Source organism: Monodelphis domestica, chromosome 2 (assembly GCF_027887165.1).
Source record: "Monodelphis domestica isolate mMonDom1 chromosome 2, mMonDom1.pri, whole genome shotgun sequence".
Taxonomy (NCBI): Eukaryota; Metazoa; Chordata; class Mammalia; order Didelphimorphia; family Didelphidae; genus Monodelphis; species Monodelphis domestica.
Window position 1 is genome coordinate 222,958,991 of NC_077228.1, and position 13,604 is coordinate 222,972,594.

A 13,604-nucleotide genomic window follows, 5' to 3' on the forward strand; every position below is an offset into this window, starting at 1 on the left:
TTTAATCACACTGTTTCTTTTTAATTGCAGGAAATTATTTTTCCACTATTTTTTTTATTTTGGTTAATATTAATAAGCATGTTGCATCCAAATAAGAAGTATGCAGAAGTACCTGATACAGAACTTGATCCCTTGGATAAATCTATCCTGTCTGACTTCATTATTGCATATGCTCCAGTGACTAACATTACAAGGAACATCATGAATATAGTGTCTTCTCATTATCTTCCTGATGGTATTGTGAGCCTAAATATATATATATGTACTTTTCTTAGTTTTGTGTGGTAATTTCTTAGATTATTTCTATGCTGATCCTATTGAACAAACTCAATTCTTTATGTAATATATTTTTCTTTAGACATATTTATGACCATAATAATTAAGACTTAATTTAAGTTATTTTATTGACTCTCTTACTGGGTATTTAAAAAGTGTCATTTTACCCAGCTGATGTATTTAGTAGTGGAGAGAATATTGAAAGTATTTAAATTAATATCTTCTCTGTATTTGCTTTGATACTCCTTACAAAATGAGCACATTCATAAAATAATCACTATATTTTTACTAGTTGACATTTTGATTCTGATCTTGTGATACCTTAGTATAAAGATGATACAAATATTTCTAATAATTATTAATCAGTAACTGTCAGATTACCTTCTTATACTAATACATAGGGCAGATAGCAGCACAGAATGGTAGTTGTAGTTCAGAACATAAAATTAACCAGCCTTCAGTTTTAGATCTAGGGAAATGATTCAGGTAGGCACTATATTTTTAGAGAATCTGAAATGCCAGATATATGGACTTTTGGTCATTGCTGAGTTTTGGCCAGAGACATATTGTTCTATTGAATGATGGCTATGGCAGACAAGTAGAAATTATATTATATTTTATTATGACACATCTTATTGAAGATTTTTATTCAGGAAGTTCTCAGTGACGAGAAATGGGCAATTGGAAAGAGGAAAGGAAGCAGACAACACTTCAGCTTTCTTTTCCTCTAAACAGGATTAGTCATAAGCAAAACAAACTCCAGGTTTGGTTATGGATGCTATAGATAATGAATCAATTTCAGTACTTAACATGTATATATCAACTGTCATAAATTTTAAATACTTAAAGGAAAAAAGCTAAATTAATTGAAAGGAAGTATGAGAAGAATTGATAAAAAGTTGAGAGTAAAACTAATAATGAGAGACTTCAATATACTCCTTTCAATTCTAGATAAATCTAACCAAAAAATATACAAAAAGGAATTAAAGACTGACTAGAACTTTAAAAAACTGTATAAAACTGGCCAGTATAGAAAGAATAAAAAGAGAGAGAGAAACAGAGAGAGAGAGAGAGAGAGAGAGTGTTTGTGTACATATGTATATCTATATATCTGTAGGTGATTCATAGTACTTTTATAAAAATTGATTATATATTAGGACATAAAAACCTAACAAGTAAAGAAAAACAGAAATATTAATTATAGCCTTTACTTACACAATAGGATTAATATTAAATAAAGAACTGTCAAAAAGGTATTAAAATTAATTGGAGAGTAAATAATTTCATTCCAAATAATTGGGAGGTAGAATTATGTATCATAGAAACAATAGAGAACTTCATTAAAGGTACAACAGTGAGACATCCCACCAAAATTTTTGAGATGCAGAAAAAGTAGTCCTTAGGGGAAAATTTATTTTAAACACTTTGCAAGACACACACATATATACACACACATTCACATGCACACACAGAGACAGAGACACACATACAGACACAGAGAAGAGAAATAAATTGGTCAAAGGGTTGTTTAACTGAAAAACCTAGAAAGTCCACAAATTAAAAAAACCAAGAAACAAACAATCGAAATTCAGACAATAAATTAATAAAATTGAAAGTGACAAAATCCAAACTAAAAAAGGCCTTATTAAATGAATAAACAAAAGTAGGCGTTTTGGGGTGGGGTGGGGAACACAATAAAAAAGAAAAACAAATTAGTAAATTTTATTAGAAAGAGGAAGAAAATTTTTCTATAGGTTTTTTTCATGCCTATTACTAAATATTTTCACAAAATCTAGATGATGAAAGAAGGCTTAATAGGTTGGTAAATACAAGACTAGGAAGGCTGAAAGATTAAAACAATATAATTAGACAGAATCATGAGAAACTAAAGAAATGAGAAAAAGTAATGTGGTACAGCACAAAAGAGCAAAAGAGTTGAGCCATATGATCTGGACTTAGATCCTTCTGTCATTACCTTGAGGAAATTTCATCATCTCTCAACCCTGTTCACTTCATTTGTAAAATGGTGGTGTCGTGCTGAATGACCTCTTAGATCTCTTTCAGTTCTTAATTTCTGATCCTGCAACATAAAAATATAATAAAAAGTGATATTCTAATATAATTTCTATAAACATAAGATGGAGACTGATTAATTATGTTTGTACCTAAATTATGTTATTTTCAAAAAAATACAAGCATGAAACTAGGATATATGTGCATGGAAATAGAACATTAATACCTTTGAGTATTGTCATTATTTTCAACATTAGTTAGACCTTTTCTAAAGTTGTGTATGTCTAACAGAAATGTCATTGATTTATAGAAAATTCAGAAAAAAATAGCAATGTTTGAAAGTAGGTTTGTGTCTTAAATATTGGAATTGGAAAAGAGAAGCCTGAACGAAAAGATAATTTTCTCTAATGACAAATCAAGAAATACTGGATTTAAATGTCAACATAAGGAATTTCAGTTATAAAGAATTTTCCTACAGCAGTTAAGTTGTATGTTGATTTAATCAAAATGCCCTAAGAACTTATCCATTGGTTACTATAAAGAATTTTCATTATTTCAGTGATTGTTCTGCAGCCCTGCTTTGAGATGGCTGAATTTCATGGTCTTTCATTCTTGTGATTACATCATTGTCTTCCCATGTTAAAAAAAATTGTTTTAAACCCTTACCTTCTGACTTAGAATTAATACTAAGTATCAGTTCCAAGGCAGATGAGCAATAAGGGTGAGACAATTGGGATTAAATGACTTGCCCACATTTACACCTCTAGGAAGTTTCTGAGGCCACATTTGAATCCAGGTTCTCCTGTCTCCAGAATTGATTCTCTATACACTGACCCACCTAGCTACCCCTCACATTTAATTTAAGAAACAATATGATTTCACTTATAAGTAATCTTCTGCCTTTAAGAACTAAAAAGTGTTGGCTCTAAAAGAGAAATTATTGGAAACTTTTTGTAAACCCTATATTGTTGATAGTATTCTATTTGCATTGTTAGCAATTCCTTAATTTCAAGGGGCACTGAAAATAGAAAAAGTTTTATAAATAATATAGTGTTTTAAATGTGTAAACTTTGGACTCTAATGCTTTCTTCAGGTATTCTAGTTTGTGAGTAATAACTCTAGTTATATTTTACAGTCCTAATTACTGAAAAGTATGCAGATGAGAGAGAATTGCAAGAATCCAGTCTTTCTAAGCCTACCAATTTTGTGGGTGTAGTTTTCAAAGACTTCATGTCCTATGAACTGCGTTTTTTTCCTGATATGATCCCAGTGTCTTCTATCTATATGAATTCCAGAGGTAAGTATTTCCAGGTAGATTTTTGAGAAAAAGATCAAGTATTTTTGTTATGGTTTTGTTCATATGTACATATGCATATACTGGATTTGAACTTTTAAAATTCATTTGAAATTAATAAGTCTCATCATATGTTAATACCTATTAATAGAAATTATGCCATAGAGGCATTTGTGGAATACAGTCCCTTCTTCATTTTACTTGTCAGTTAAAATCCCAGCTCTACTATTTCTCCTTTGGATCTCAAGTTTCCTCATCTAAAAAATGAAGATGTTGCTGTGGGTGACCTTGCATTCCTCAAAATATATTATATTATACTGATATATTTCATCAGCAAAGTTTATTTGCTCAGAGAAGCAATGTTAATAGCAAAAATTTAAGTTTAATTCTGCAGTTAAGCACCTATTCTGTGCAAGGCACTAATCTAGGTCCAGGGGATAAGAGCTTAGAGGGGAGAGGTGATGATTATAACATGTTCACAGATACAGAAGGGTCCATATCTGTGGGGGATATTTAACAATGCCAAAGCCTATTGTGTATAGCTGAAATCATGGATAAAAATGAATACCTGCTGACCCTATATATATGTGCAGTTGCTCCCTGCCACTGACTCTTGGTTCAGAGTTCCATGGCTTCCTCCCTCCTCCCCTTCCCCCCCAATAATGCAACTGGAAAAAGTGAAAAGTTAAAGAAAAAGTTAAAAAAAATGTTGACCATTATCTCCAGCACTTTGAGGTTGATCTTGAGTAACTGAAACCACAGAAAGTGAAAACATGGATAAGGAAGGGAGCCTTCCTCTAAATAAATCAAATATAATTTGAGGAAATAGGTACTAAGAACTAGAGAAATAAACAGAAGCTTTGTGGAGGAGATATATTATGGGATATAAACACATGAACCACTATGTATATATTATGTAATAACCATATCTTTGACAGTTCAGTGTTATAACTATTCATTGTTTTTCCAAGCTTTCTCATTTTTTCTTGCATTTGTGATATGAATCATACAGTATTAACAAATTTATTAAAGCCTTTTTCTTTAAAGGAACTACTTGTTATTTTCTTATTCTGAATAAGGAAGATCAATTTTCAGTTTTATGCCTATAGAAAGTTTTTTAAATGAATATATTATAAATATTTTAAAAGTGTTTCAATATCCGTAGTATTGTGCTAGAGAAGGAGTGAGATATAAAGTTTAAATAAGATATGGCCCTTGCCTCAAGAAGTTTATTGCCTAGTAACTTAGAATCAGCATCTTAAATATTTTGGTGCCTGATATTAGTATGTACTGTGATATGCTAATTTTGGGGGTCTTATTTAAGAAGTCATATTTGTATATGGCTAATTTTTTATTATCATGCATTAGGACTGCTCTTATTTTTGCAGGGGCTTTGAAAGTTGATAAATGATTGTTGCAAGTTTAATTGGTTAAAAATTACTTTGCTTACCATAACTTCATTACTAATTTAATTTCTATTTGTACTAATTGATATGATTTTTAATGTCTTATTATATGCATATATATATGTATATATATTTACCTTGACAAAAAAATGAACAATCAGAAAGCTTATAGGTACAATATAAGACAGTAGTAGTTTTGTTTTCTATGGCTAGTAGAAGTTGATTTCAGTAATGATAATTGTATGTAAATAGATGATACTATATTGCCAAACATGAGTTATCTCCAAAGAAGTGAAATAAATTAGTGTTGTCAAGGAACCATATATAATTAGAAAAGGAGTTAGCAAGAGCCATGGTATAATAGAGATGAAGACTTTATCAAGGATTGATGAGAGTCAGAGAAAAGAATTAGTTATAGTTGAGTTGTGATTTGCACTTGTAATGTGAGTGTTCATACATCTCATTCCTATTTACATTGTCTTTAGAGAGGAGTACTTGTATCATTTTGCAAAATTGCGTACTGCCTTTTGTTCCCTTTGTAGCTGGTTGTTCAAAATCATGTGAAGCTACTCTATACTGGCACTCAGGATTCATAGCTTTGCAAACTTCCATTGATGCAGCAATTATACAGGTAAATATGAAAAAGAGTCATCAAAATGAATTTTTAAAAATTGTTTTCTTCTTTGCAAAGCATATAAATCATACATTTTTTTATCATAGTTGCAATGTTCGATTTTTAAAAGGGTAAGTTGTAAAAAATTAAGCTTTATACTATCATACCTATAAAGATCTAAAATATGAAGATGTAATTTTGACTAAATTGTCCATGTTATTTGATTTCGAAATCAATTTTTGGTATAATTAGTGTTTTCCATAGATCATATTTATTAAATATCCATATTTGTTGATTTTTTTCCTTACATAATTTTTCTTGGCTTAAGAAATTGATACGATAGAGTAGTATAGGCATACTATGCCATGAATCCATCCTTATATTCATGTACACATGTATTTCTATACAAATATACATAGAATATTGGAATGCAGAATATGGAGAAGACCTGATTTAAAGACAAGCTGACTTAAGGTGGCTGGTCAGAAATCAAGTTGTATTAAAAATATCATCATTTTGCTGATATCCCTTATTACTACTTATTTTTCATTTTACTTCATTTTTGTCTACCTTCATTTCAGTGTCTTATATAATAATTTAATAAATTAAGAAAAATAAATAGGGACAAAAAGGAATACACCTTTTCAGCAGCACATGGTACATTCACAAAGATTGACCATAAACGTCATAAAAACATGGCATACAAATGAAAAATAACAGAAATAATAAATGGAACCATTTCAGTTCATAATGCAATAAAATAATATTAGTAAGGGTACCTGGAGAGGCAAACCAAAAAATTAATTGGAAATTAAATATGATTCTCCAAAATTGGTTGGTTAAAGAACAAATCATAGAAACAATAATTTCATTGAAGAGAATGACAATGTTGAAACATCATATCAAAATCTATGGGATGCAGCCAAAGCAGTACTCAGGGGGAAATTTATATCCTGGAGTACATATATATTAACAAAGCAAGAAGGGAATAGGTCAATGAATTGGGCACACAAATTAAAAAAACTAGAAAGAGAACAAATTAAAAATCCCCAGAAAAAAACTAAATTAGAAATCCTAAAAATTAAAGAAGAAAGTAATAAAATTGAAAGTGAAATAACTGTTGAATTAATAAATGAGACTAGAAGCTGATACTTTGAAAAAATAAAATAGAGAATGTACTGGTTAATCTAATAAAAAAGGAAAGAAAAAACCAAATTAACAGAATCAAGATGAAAAGGGTGACCTTACCTCTAATGAAGAGGAAATTAAGGTAATTATTAAGAACTGTTTTGCCCAATTATATGACAATAAATATGGCAATCTAGGTGATATGGATGATTATTTACAAAAATATAAATTGCCTAGATTAACAGAAGAAGAAATAGAATACTTGACTAATTCCATATCAGAAAAAGAAATTTAACAAGCCATCCAAGAACTTCCTAAGAAAAAACTTCTCAGGGCCAGATGGATTTACAAGTGAATTGTATAAAACATTTAAAGAACAGCTAACCCCAATACTATACAAACTACCAAATTCCTTTTATGAAACAAATATGGTACTGATTCCAAAGTCAGGCAGATCAAAAACAGTGAAAGAAAACTACTGACCAGTCTCCTTAATGAGCATAGATGTAAAAATCTTAAATAAAATACTAGCAAAAAAAGCTCCAGCAAATGATCATGAGTATTATATTATTCACTTTGATTAAGTGGGATTTATACCAGGAATACAAGGATGGTTTAATGTAAAGAAAACCATCCACATAATTGACTATATCAACAACCAAACCAACAAATAGAGAAAGTACTGGTTAATCTAATAAACCAACAGAAATCACATGATTATCTCAATAGATGCAGAAAAAGCCTTTGACAAATTACTACACTCATTCCTACTGAAAACACTAGAAATCATAAGAATAGAAGAGTCTTTCCTAAAAATAATAAACAGTATATATTTGAAACCACCAGCAAGCATTATCTGCAATGGGGATAAATTAGAAGCCTTCCCAATAAGATCATGAGTGAAACCAGGATGCCCATTATCACCTCTATTACTTAACATCATAATAGAAACAGTAGCAGTAGCAATAAGAGAAGAAAAAGAAATTGAAGGTATTAAAATAGGCAATAAGGATTCTAAACTAATACTCTTTGCAGATGATATGATGATCTACTTGAAGAATCCTAAACAATCAACTAAAAGCTGGTGGAAATAATTAACAACTTTAGCAAAGTTGCAGGATACAAAATAAACTCACATAAATCATCAACATTTCTATATATTTCCAACACAACTCAGCAACAAGAATTAGAAAGGGAATTTCCACTTAAAATCACCCTAAATAATATAAAATATTTAGGAATCTATCTGCCAAGACAAATAGAGGAACTATATGAGCACAACTACAAAACACTTTCTGCCCAATTAAAACCAGATCTACACATGAACACAGAACAGTATATTTATCAGATCTTTGGGAATGTAAAGATTTTAAGGCCAAGCAAAAATTTGGAAAAATTACAAAATGTAAAATAAATAATTTTTATTACATTAAATTAAAAAGTTTTTGTACAAACCAAAACCAATTCAATCAAAATTAGAAGGGAAGCCACAAATTGGGAAATAACCCTTCTAACAAAAACCTCTCACAGATCTAATCACTCAGATTTATAAGGAGCTAAATTAATTGTGCAAAAAATTAAGTGATTCCCTAACTGATAGATGGGACATGATATATCCCTAACTGATAGAGGCATGAATAGGCTATTTTCAGATAAATCAAAATTATCAATAAGCACATGAAAAAGTGTTCTAAATCTTTCATAATCAGGGAAATGCAAGTCAAAACAACTCTGAGGTATCACCTAACACTTAGCAGATTGGCTAACATGACAGCAAAGGAAAGTAATAAATTTTGGAGGGGATATGGCAAAATTGGGACATTAATGCATTGCTGGTAGAGTTGTGGATTGATCCAACCATTCTGGAAGGCAATTTGGAACTATGCCCAAAGGGCACTCAAAGACTGTCTGCCCTTTGATCCAACAATACCACTGCTGAGTTTATACCCCAAAGAGATAATAAGGAAAAAGACTTGCATAAGAATTCATTCCCAGGCTCTTTGTGGTAGCAAAAAATTGGAAAATGAGGGGATGGCCTTTAATTGGGGAGTGGCTGAACAAATTGTGGTATATGTTGGTGATAGAATATTATTGTACTCAAAGGAATAATAAACTGGAGGAATTCCATGTGAACTGAAATGACCTCCAGGAATTGATGCAGAGTGAAGGAACAGGAAGATAAGTGGAATAGACTTGGGGTAAATGACCTCAGGACAAAAACACATTATTTGTCAAAAACTGCTGGGAAAATTGGAAAACAGTATAGGAGAGATTAGGTTTAGATGAACATCTCACACCCTACACCAAGATGAATTCAGAATTAGTGAATTACTTAACTATAAAGAAGGAAACTATAAGTAAATTAGGTGAACATAGAAGAGTTTATCTACCAGATTTATGGGAAACGAAAGATTTTAAGACCAAGAAAGAGTTAGTGAATATTACAAAATGTAAAATCATTAATTTTGATTACATTACATTAAAAAGATTTTATACAAACAAAACCAATACAACCATAATTAGAAGGGAAGCAACAAATTGGGGGAAAATCTTCATAACAAAAACCTCTGACAAATGTCTAATTACTCAAATTTAGAAGGAGCTAAATCAATTGTATAAAAAAATCAAACCATTCTCCAATTGATAAATGGGCAAGGAACATGTATAGACAATTTTCAGAAATTGAAATCAAAGAAATCTAAACTATCAATAAGCACATGAAAAAGTGTTCTAAATCTCTTATAATCAGAGAAATGCAAATCAAAACAACTCTGAGGTACCACCTTACACCTAGCAGATTGACTAATATGACAGCAAAGGAAACTAATAAAGGTTGGAGGGGATGTGGCAAAATTGGGATATTAATGCTTTGCTGGTGGAGTTGTAAATTGATCCAACCATTCTGGAAGGCAATTTTGGACTATGCCCAAAGGGCTTTAAAAGACTGCTTGCCCTTTTATCCAACCATACCACGGCTGCATTTATACCCCAAATAGATCATAAAGAAAAAGACTTGTACAACAATATTTATAGCCATGGCTATGAATGGCTATACAAATTGTACATAGAATGGCTGTACAAATTGTGATATCTGTTGGTGATGGAATACTATTGTGCTAAAAGGAATAATGAACTGGAGGAATTCCATGTGAACTGGAATGACCTGCAAGAAGTGATGCAGAGCGAAAGGAGCAGAACCAGGAGAACATTGTACACAGGGACTGATTCACTGTGATACAATAAAATGTAAGGGACTTCTCTACTAGCAGCAATGCAATGATCCAGGACAATTCTGATGGACTCACAAGAAAAAATGCTATCCACATCTAGAGGAAGAACTGTGGGAGTAGAAGCAGAAGAAAAACAACTGCTTGATCACATGGGTTGATATTAATAATATGGAAATAGGACATGTAAAATCCAGTGCAATTGCCCGTTGGCTTTGAGAGTGGAGTTGGTGGAGTGGAGGGAAAGAACATGATTCATGTAACCATGGAAAAATGTTCCAAATTAATTTTGAAAAACTAAAAAAAATACTCTTTCAGTAACAATAGGAGAAATGCAGTTTAAAATAACTCTGTAGTATCACCTCTCAACTATCACCATGGCATAATATTAAAAAAGAAAAGTACAAATATTCGAAGGGCTTTGGGAATATAGGCAAATTAATACACTATTGATGAAATTGTTCCAGTCATTTTGTAGAGTAATATGGAACTATTCCCCCAAATGACTAAAATTTGTATACTCTTAGAGACAGTGACACTCCTAGACCTAAAAGGAAAAGGAGCTATATGTAAAAGAATATTTATTATAGCTCTTTTTATAGTTATAAATAACTGGTGTTGCCCACCAGTTTAGGAATACCCAAAATATGATTTTTTACTCTAAGAAATGATAAGGAACATAGTTTCAGAGAAGACTGAGAGGAGTTTTGTCCATTTATATAAAATGAATTGAGCAGCACCACAAGAATAATTTATATAATAGCAATAACATTGTAAAGACAACTTCAAAAGACTTAAAAACTAATCAATGCAGTGATCAAAAATGATTATAGAGGTATATTGATGCTACTCTGACCTCCTGACAGAAGGTTATGGAGTCAGGTACAGATTGAGAGATATGGACATGGCCAAATTGTTTTGCTTGACTATGTATATTTTCTGACAAGACTTGTTTTTCTTTATTCTTTTTCAATTAGAAGGCCAAGAGGGAGAGTAAATAGTTTTTGTTAAATTAAATTTTTTTTTCAAAATCAGTTCAACAAGCATTGTGTAGTTATGCAAATCTGTTTTTAGTATATTATATTTTTAAAGGTGATTTATAAATTACAGGCAAGGCAAACATAATTTTCTTGTTAAAATTTATTTCAACAACATTTATAATCCTATTCTAATTTTATAATTTAGAGTTAGACTTGATGATTCTTGGTATTATGGATTAAGGTAGAGTGACATAAGGATTATTCATTTTTTTATTTCAATTGTCTGGTCTGTTGGAATTTGTTAAAGTTTTTGGCTACTAATTATTTTACAGTTATTCTTTTTTTAGGGGTATCTGTTGAGATCCAAATTAATTAAAGGGGAATTTTATTTTCTTTTATAGTTGAAGACCAATTATTCAGCATGGGAAGAGTTGGAGTCAACTAAAGCAGTTGTCATGGGAGAAACTGCTGTCATAGAAATAGATAACTTTCCTCGAGGAGTCATTTTAATATACCTAGTTATAGCTTTTTCACCTTTTGGATACTTTTTGGCAATTCATATAGTGGCAGAAAAAGAGAAGAAGTTGAAAGAATTTTTAAAGATAATGGGGCTTCATGATACTGCCTTTTGGTATGTTTTTGAAAGTTTCTTTTGTAATGTACTCAATAGCATCTATAAGTTTTAATTAATTTTAAAATTTACTGATTTGTTTAAATTTTCTTTTATAGTCATGCTTCTTCAGTATTAGAGATTTTGATATCACATCAATTCAGTCTGTTGTTTTGGACATTAATACATTTGCTCTATTTTATTTATGTTAAGGTGGCATGTTGAAGAAGAATTCTCTAAGCTCTCACTTAGTTTCTAAATTTTACATGATGTAGATAAACTATAGTAAGTACATTGTGAAGAAGAGCAGTAAATCATAGATAAAAGGAAATGAAAATGTACATTGACTTAAAATTTTACAGTGGGCATATTTTCTCATCTCTTATGAGTATATGAGCATATTATAGTATTCATATTAATATTGAAGAGAATCTTAAAAGGCCATTTAGTATAACCCCGCCAACATACAGATGATACCACTATAAGTAATGCCCATGTATCAGAAGTGAGATTTGAACCCAGGTATTCAGGACTCCAACAAGGATTAACGCAATTCTGTCAGCAAGTCTGTCTATTATGCACACATAGGAAATAAATGTAGCCAAGACAACTTGCTATATTTTTTGTAATGTCCCTGCATTATTCCTCAGATGGAGCATTCTGCAGAGGCAGCCTGGTTGGTCTGCTGTGTGGAGATTTGCATCTGTTCAGTTTAGGTGGTTCAAGTTGAGTTCTGACCAATCCCCAATACCTCTCCCTCCTTCCGCCTCCTTGACTCCATCATCCCTTTCTCCCTCACCCCCCCATCACCTTCTATCTTTTTCTTATGGAGTTGCTGATTGGGTACATGTATGTAACTGCTGTTTACAGATAATTTCAATATAAACCATTTTTTTGACTCTGGATAAATATTATATATACTGTGATCTGCTGTCTGTAGTTGATGCTTCATAAGTTCTGAATGCAATTCAAAGGCTAATTTTTTTTTCTCTGTCAATATAATTTTAGGTTTAGTGTTTACCTAATTTACCATCATGGAAGTTAAGAACAGTCACAAATTTTATATCATTAATTTAGTTGATTATGCAAGGTTCTCTTCCATTGTATACTTTTTAATCTGTGTAAGAGTTTTAGATCGTGAATTTAATTCTTTGGAAATTACAAATTAATTGGCTGATTTGTTTCCCAAATACCTTGTTTTATATGCTTAAAATCAAAAATAGTTTTAAGTATACAGAAAATGGAATTTTCTTAGACAGAATAACAGTGGGAAATTAAAATTTAGTGAATGCAAACATTATAGGGAAGTACATTAAGAATTTCTATTTTTATTTGATCCATAGTTGCAAACACTATTTCAGATTATCACAAATTATACTGAACCTGATTTTCCTACCAGATAATAGGCATTTTACATAGAAGAAAAGGTGTTAATAAATAAATTACCATTAAACTAGTCTTTATAAACCTATGCATTTCCATGGAACCAACATAATACTCATGGTTTTATAAAAGGAGTATCTGGCATAAGTGCTCATATGCTATCTTTTTATTCATTATCTATGATGGGGGGTTTTAGTTTCTAGGTCCACTGAAGTCTTAAAAATTACTTTTATTATTGTTTTTTACTTGTTTTGAAAATCCTCCTATAACAGTTGCATAGGCTCAAGGCAACCCATTTTCTTGTCACCTTTGTTCTTTCATCTAAAAAATTATAGTATTAGACTAAATGATCTAATTTGAGTTCCCTTTGAGCTAAAAAATTCTCTGACACAATCCTAAATTATCCTTTTTGATAGATGGAAATAAGTTAAAGCTAAATAGTTCAACTCTTCTACTGAACTGTGGCTTTTTACCCAAGTAAATAAGTAGAATGAATATGTTTAAACATATAACGGACATTACATTACTCTAAAATATTTTGATGATGGAGGGTTTCTACATAGTCTTTAAGCTCACAACTTTGATTTTTAGCACATATTCTAGAGAAAAGTATCACACTGACTTTCTAGTTTTTTTTAATATACTATGAGTTGCTGTCACTTTAAAAAATACAA

At 30.9% G+C, this 13,604-nt stretch overlaps 1 protein-coding gene across 2 annotated transcripts in view; it reads left to right on the plus strand.

Annotated features, from left to right (window-relative positions):
* Positions 1–13,604, plus strand: part of ABCA5 (ATP binding cassette subfamily A member 5) — a 182,831-nt gene that overhangs the window by 22,661 nt on the left and 146,566 nt on the right. For both annotated transcript variants that reach the window (XM_056817224.1, XM_056817225.1), the window contains exons 3-6: positions 31–235; positions 3,425–3,586; positions 5,532–5,620; positions 11,339–11,568. In XM_056817224.1, coding sequence (XP_056673202.1) covers positions 31–235; positions 3,425–3,586; positions 5,532–5,620; positions 11,339–11,568 — 686 coding nt within the window. The remainder of the gene's footprint in view (positions 1–30; positions 236–3,424; positions 3,587–5,531; positions 5,621–11,338; positions 11,569–13,604) is intronic.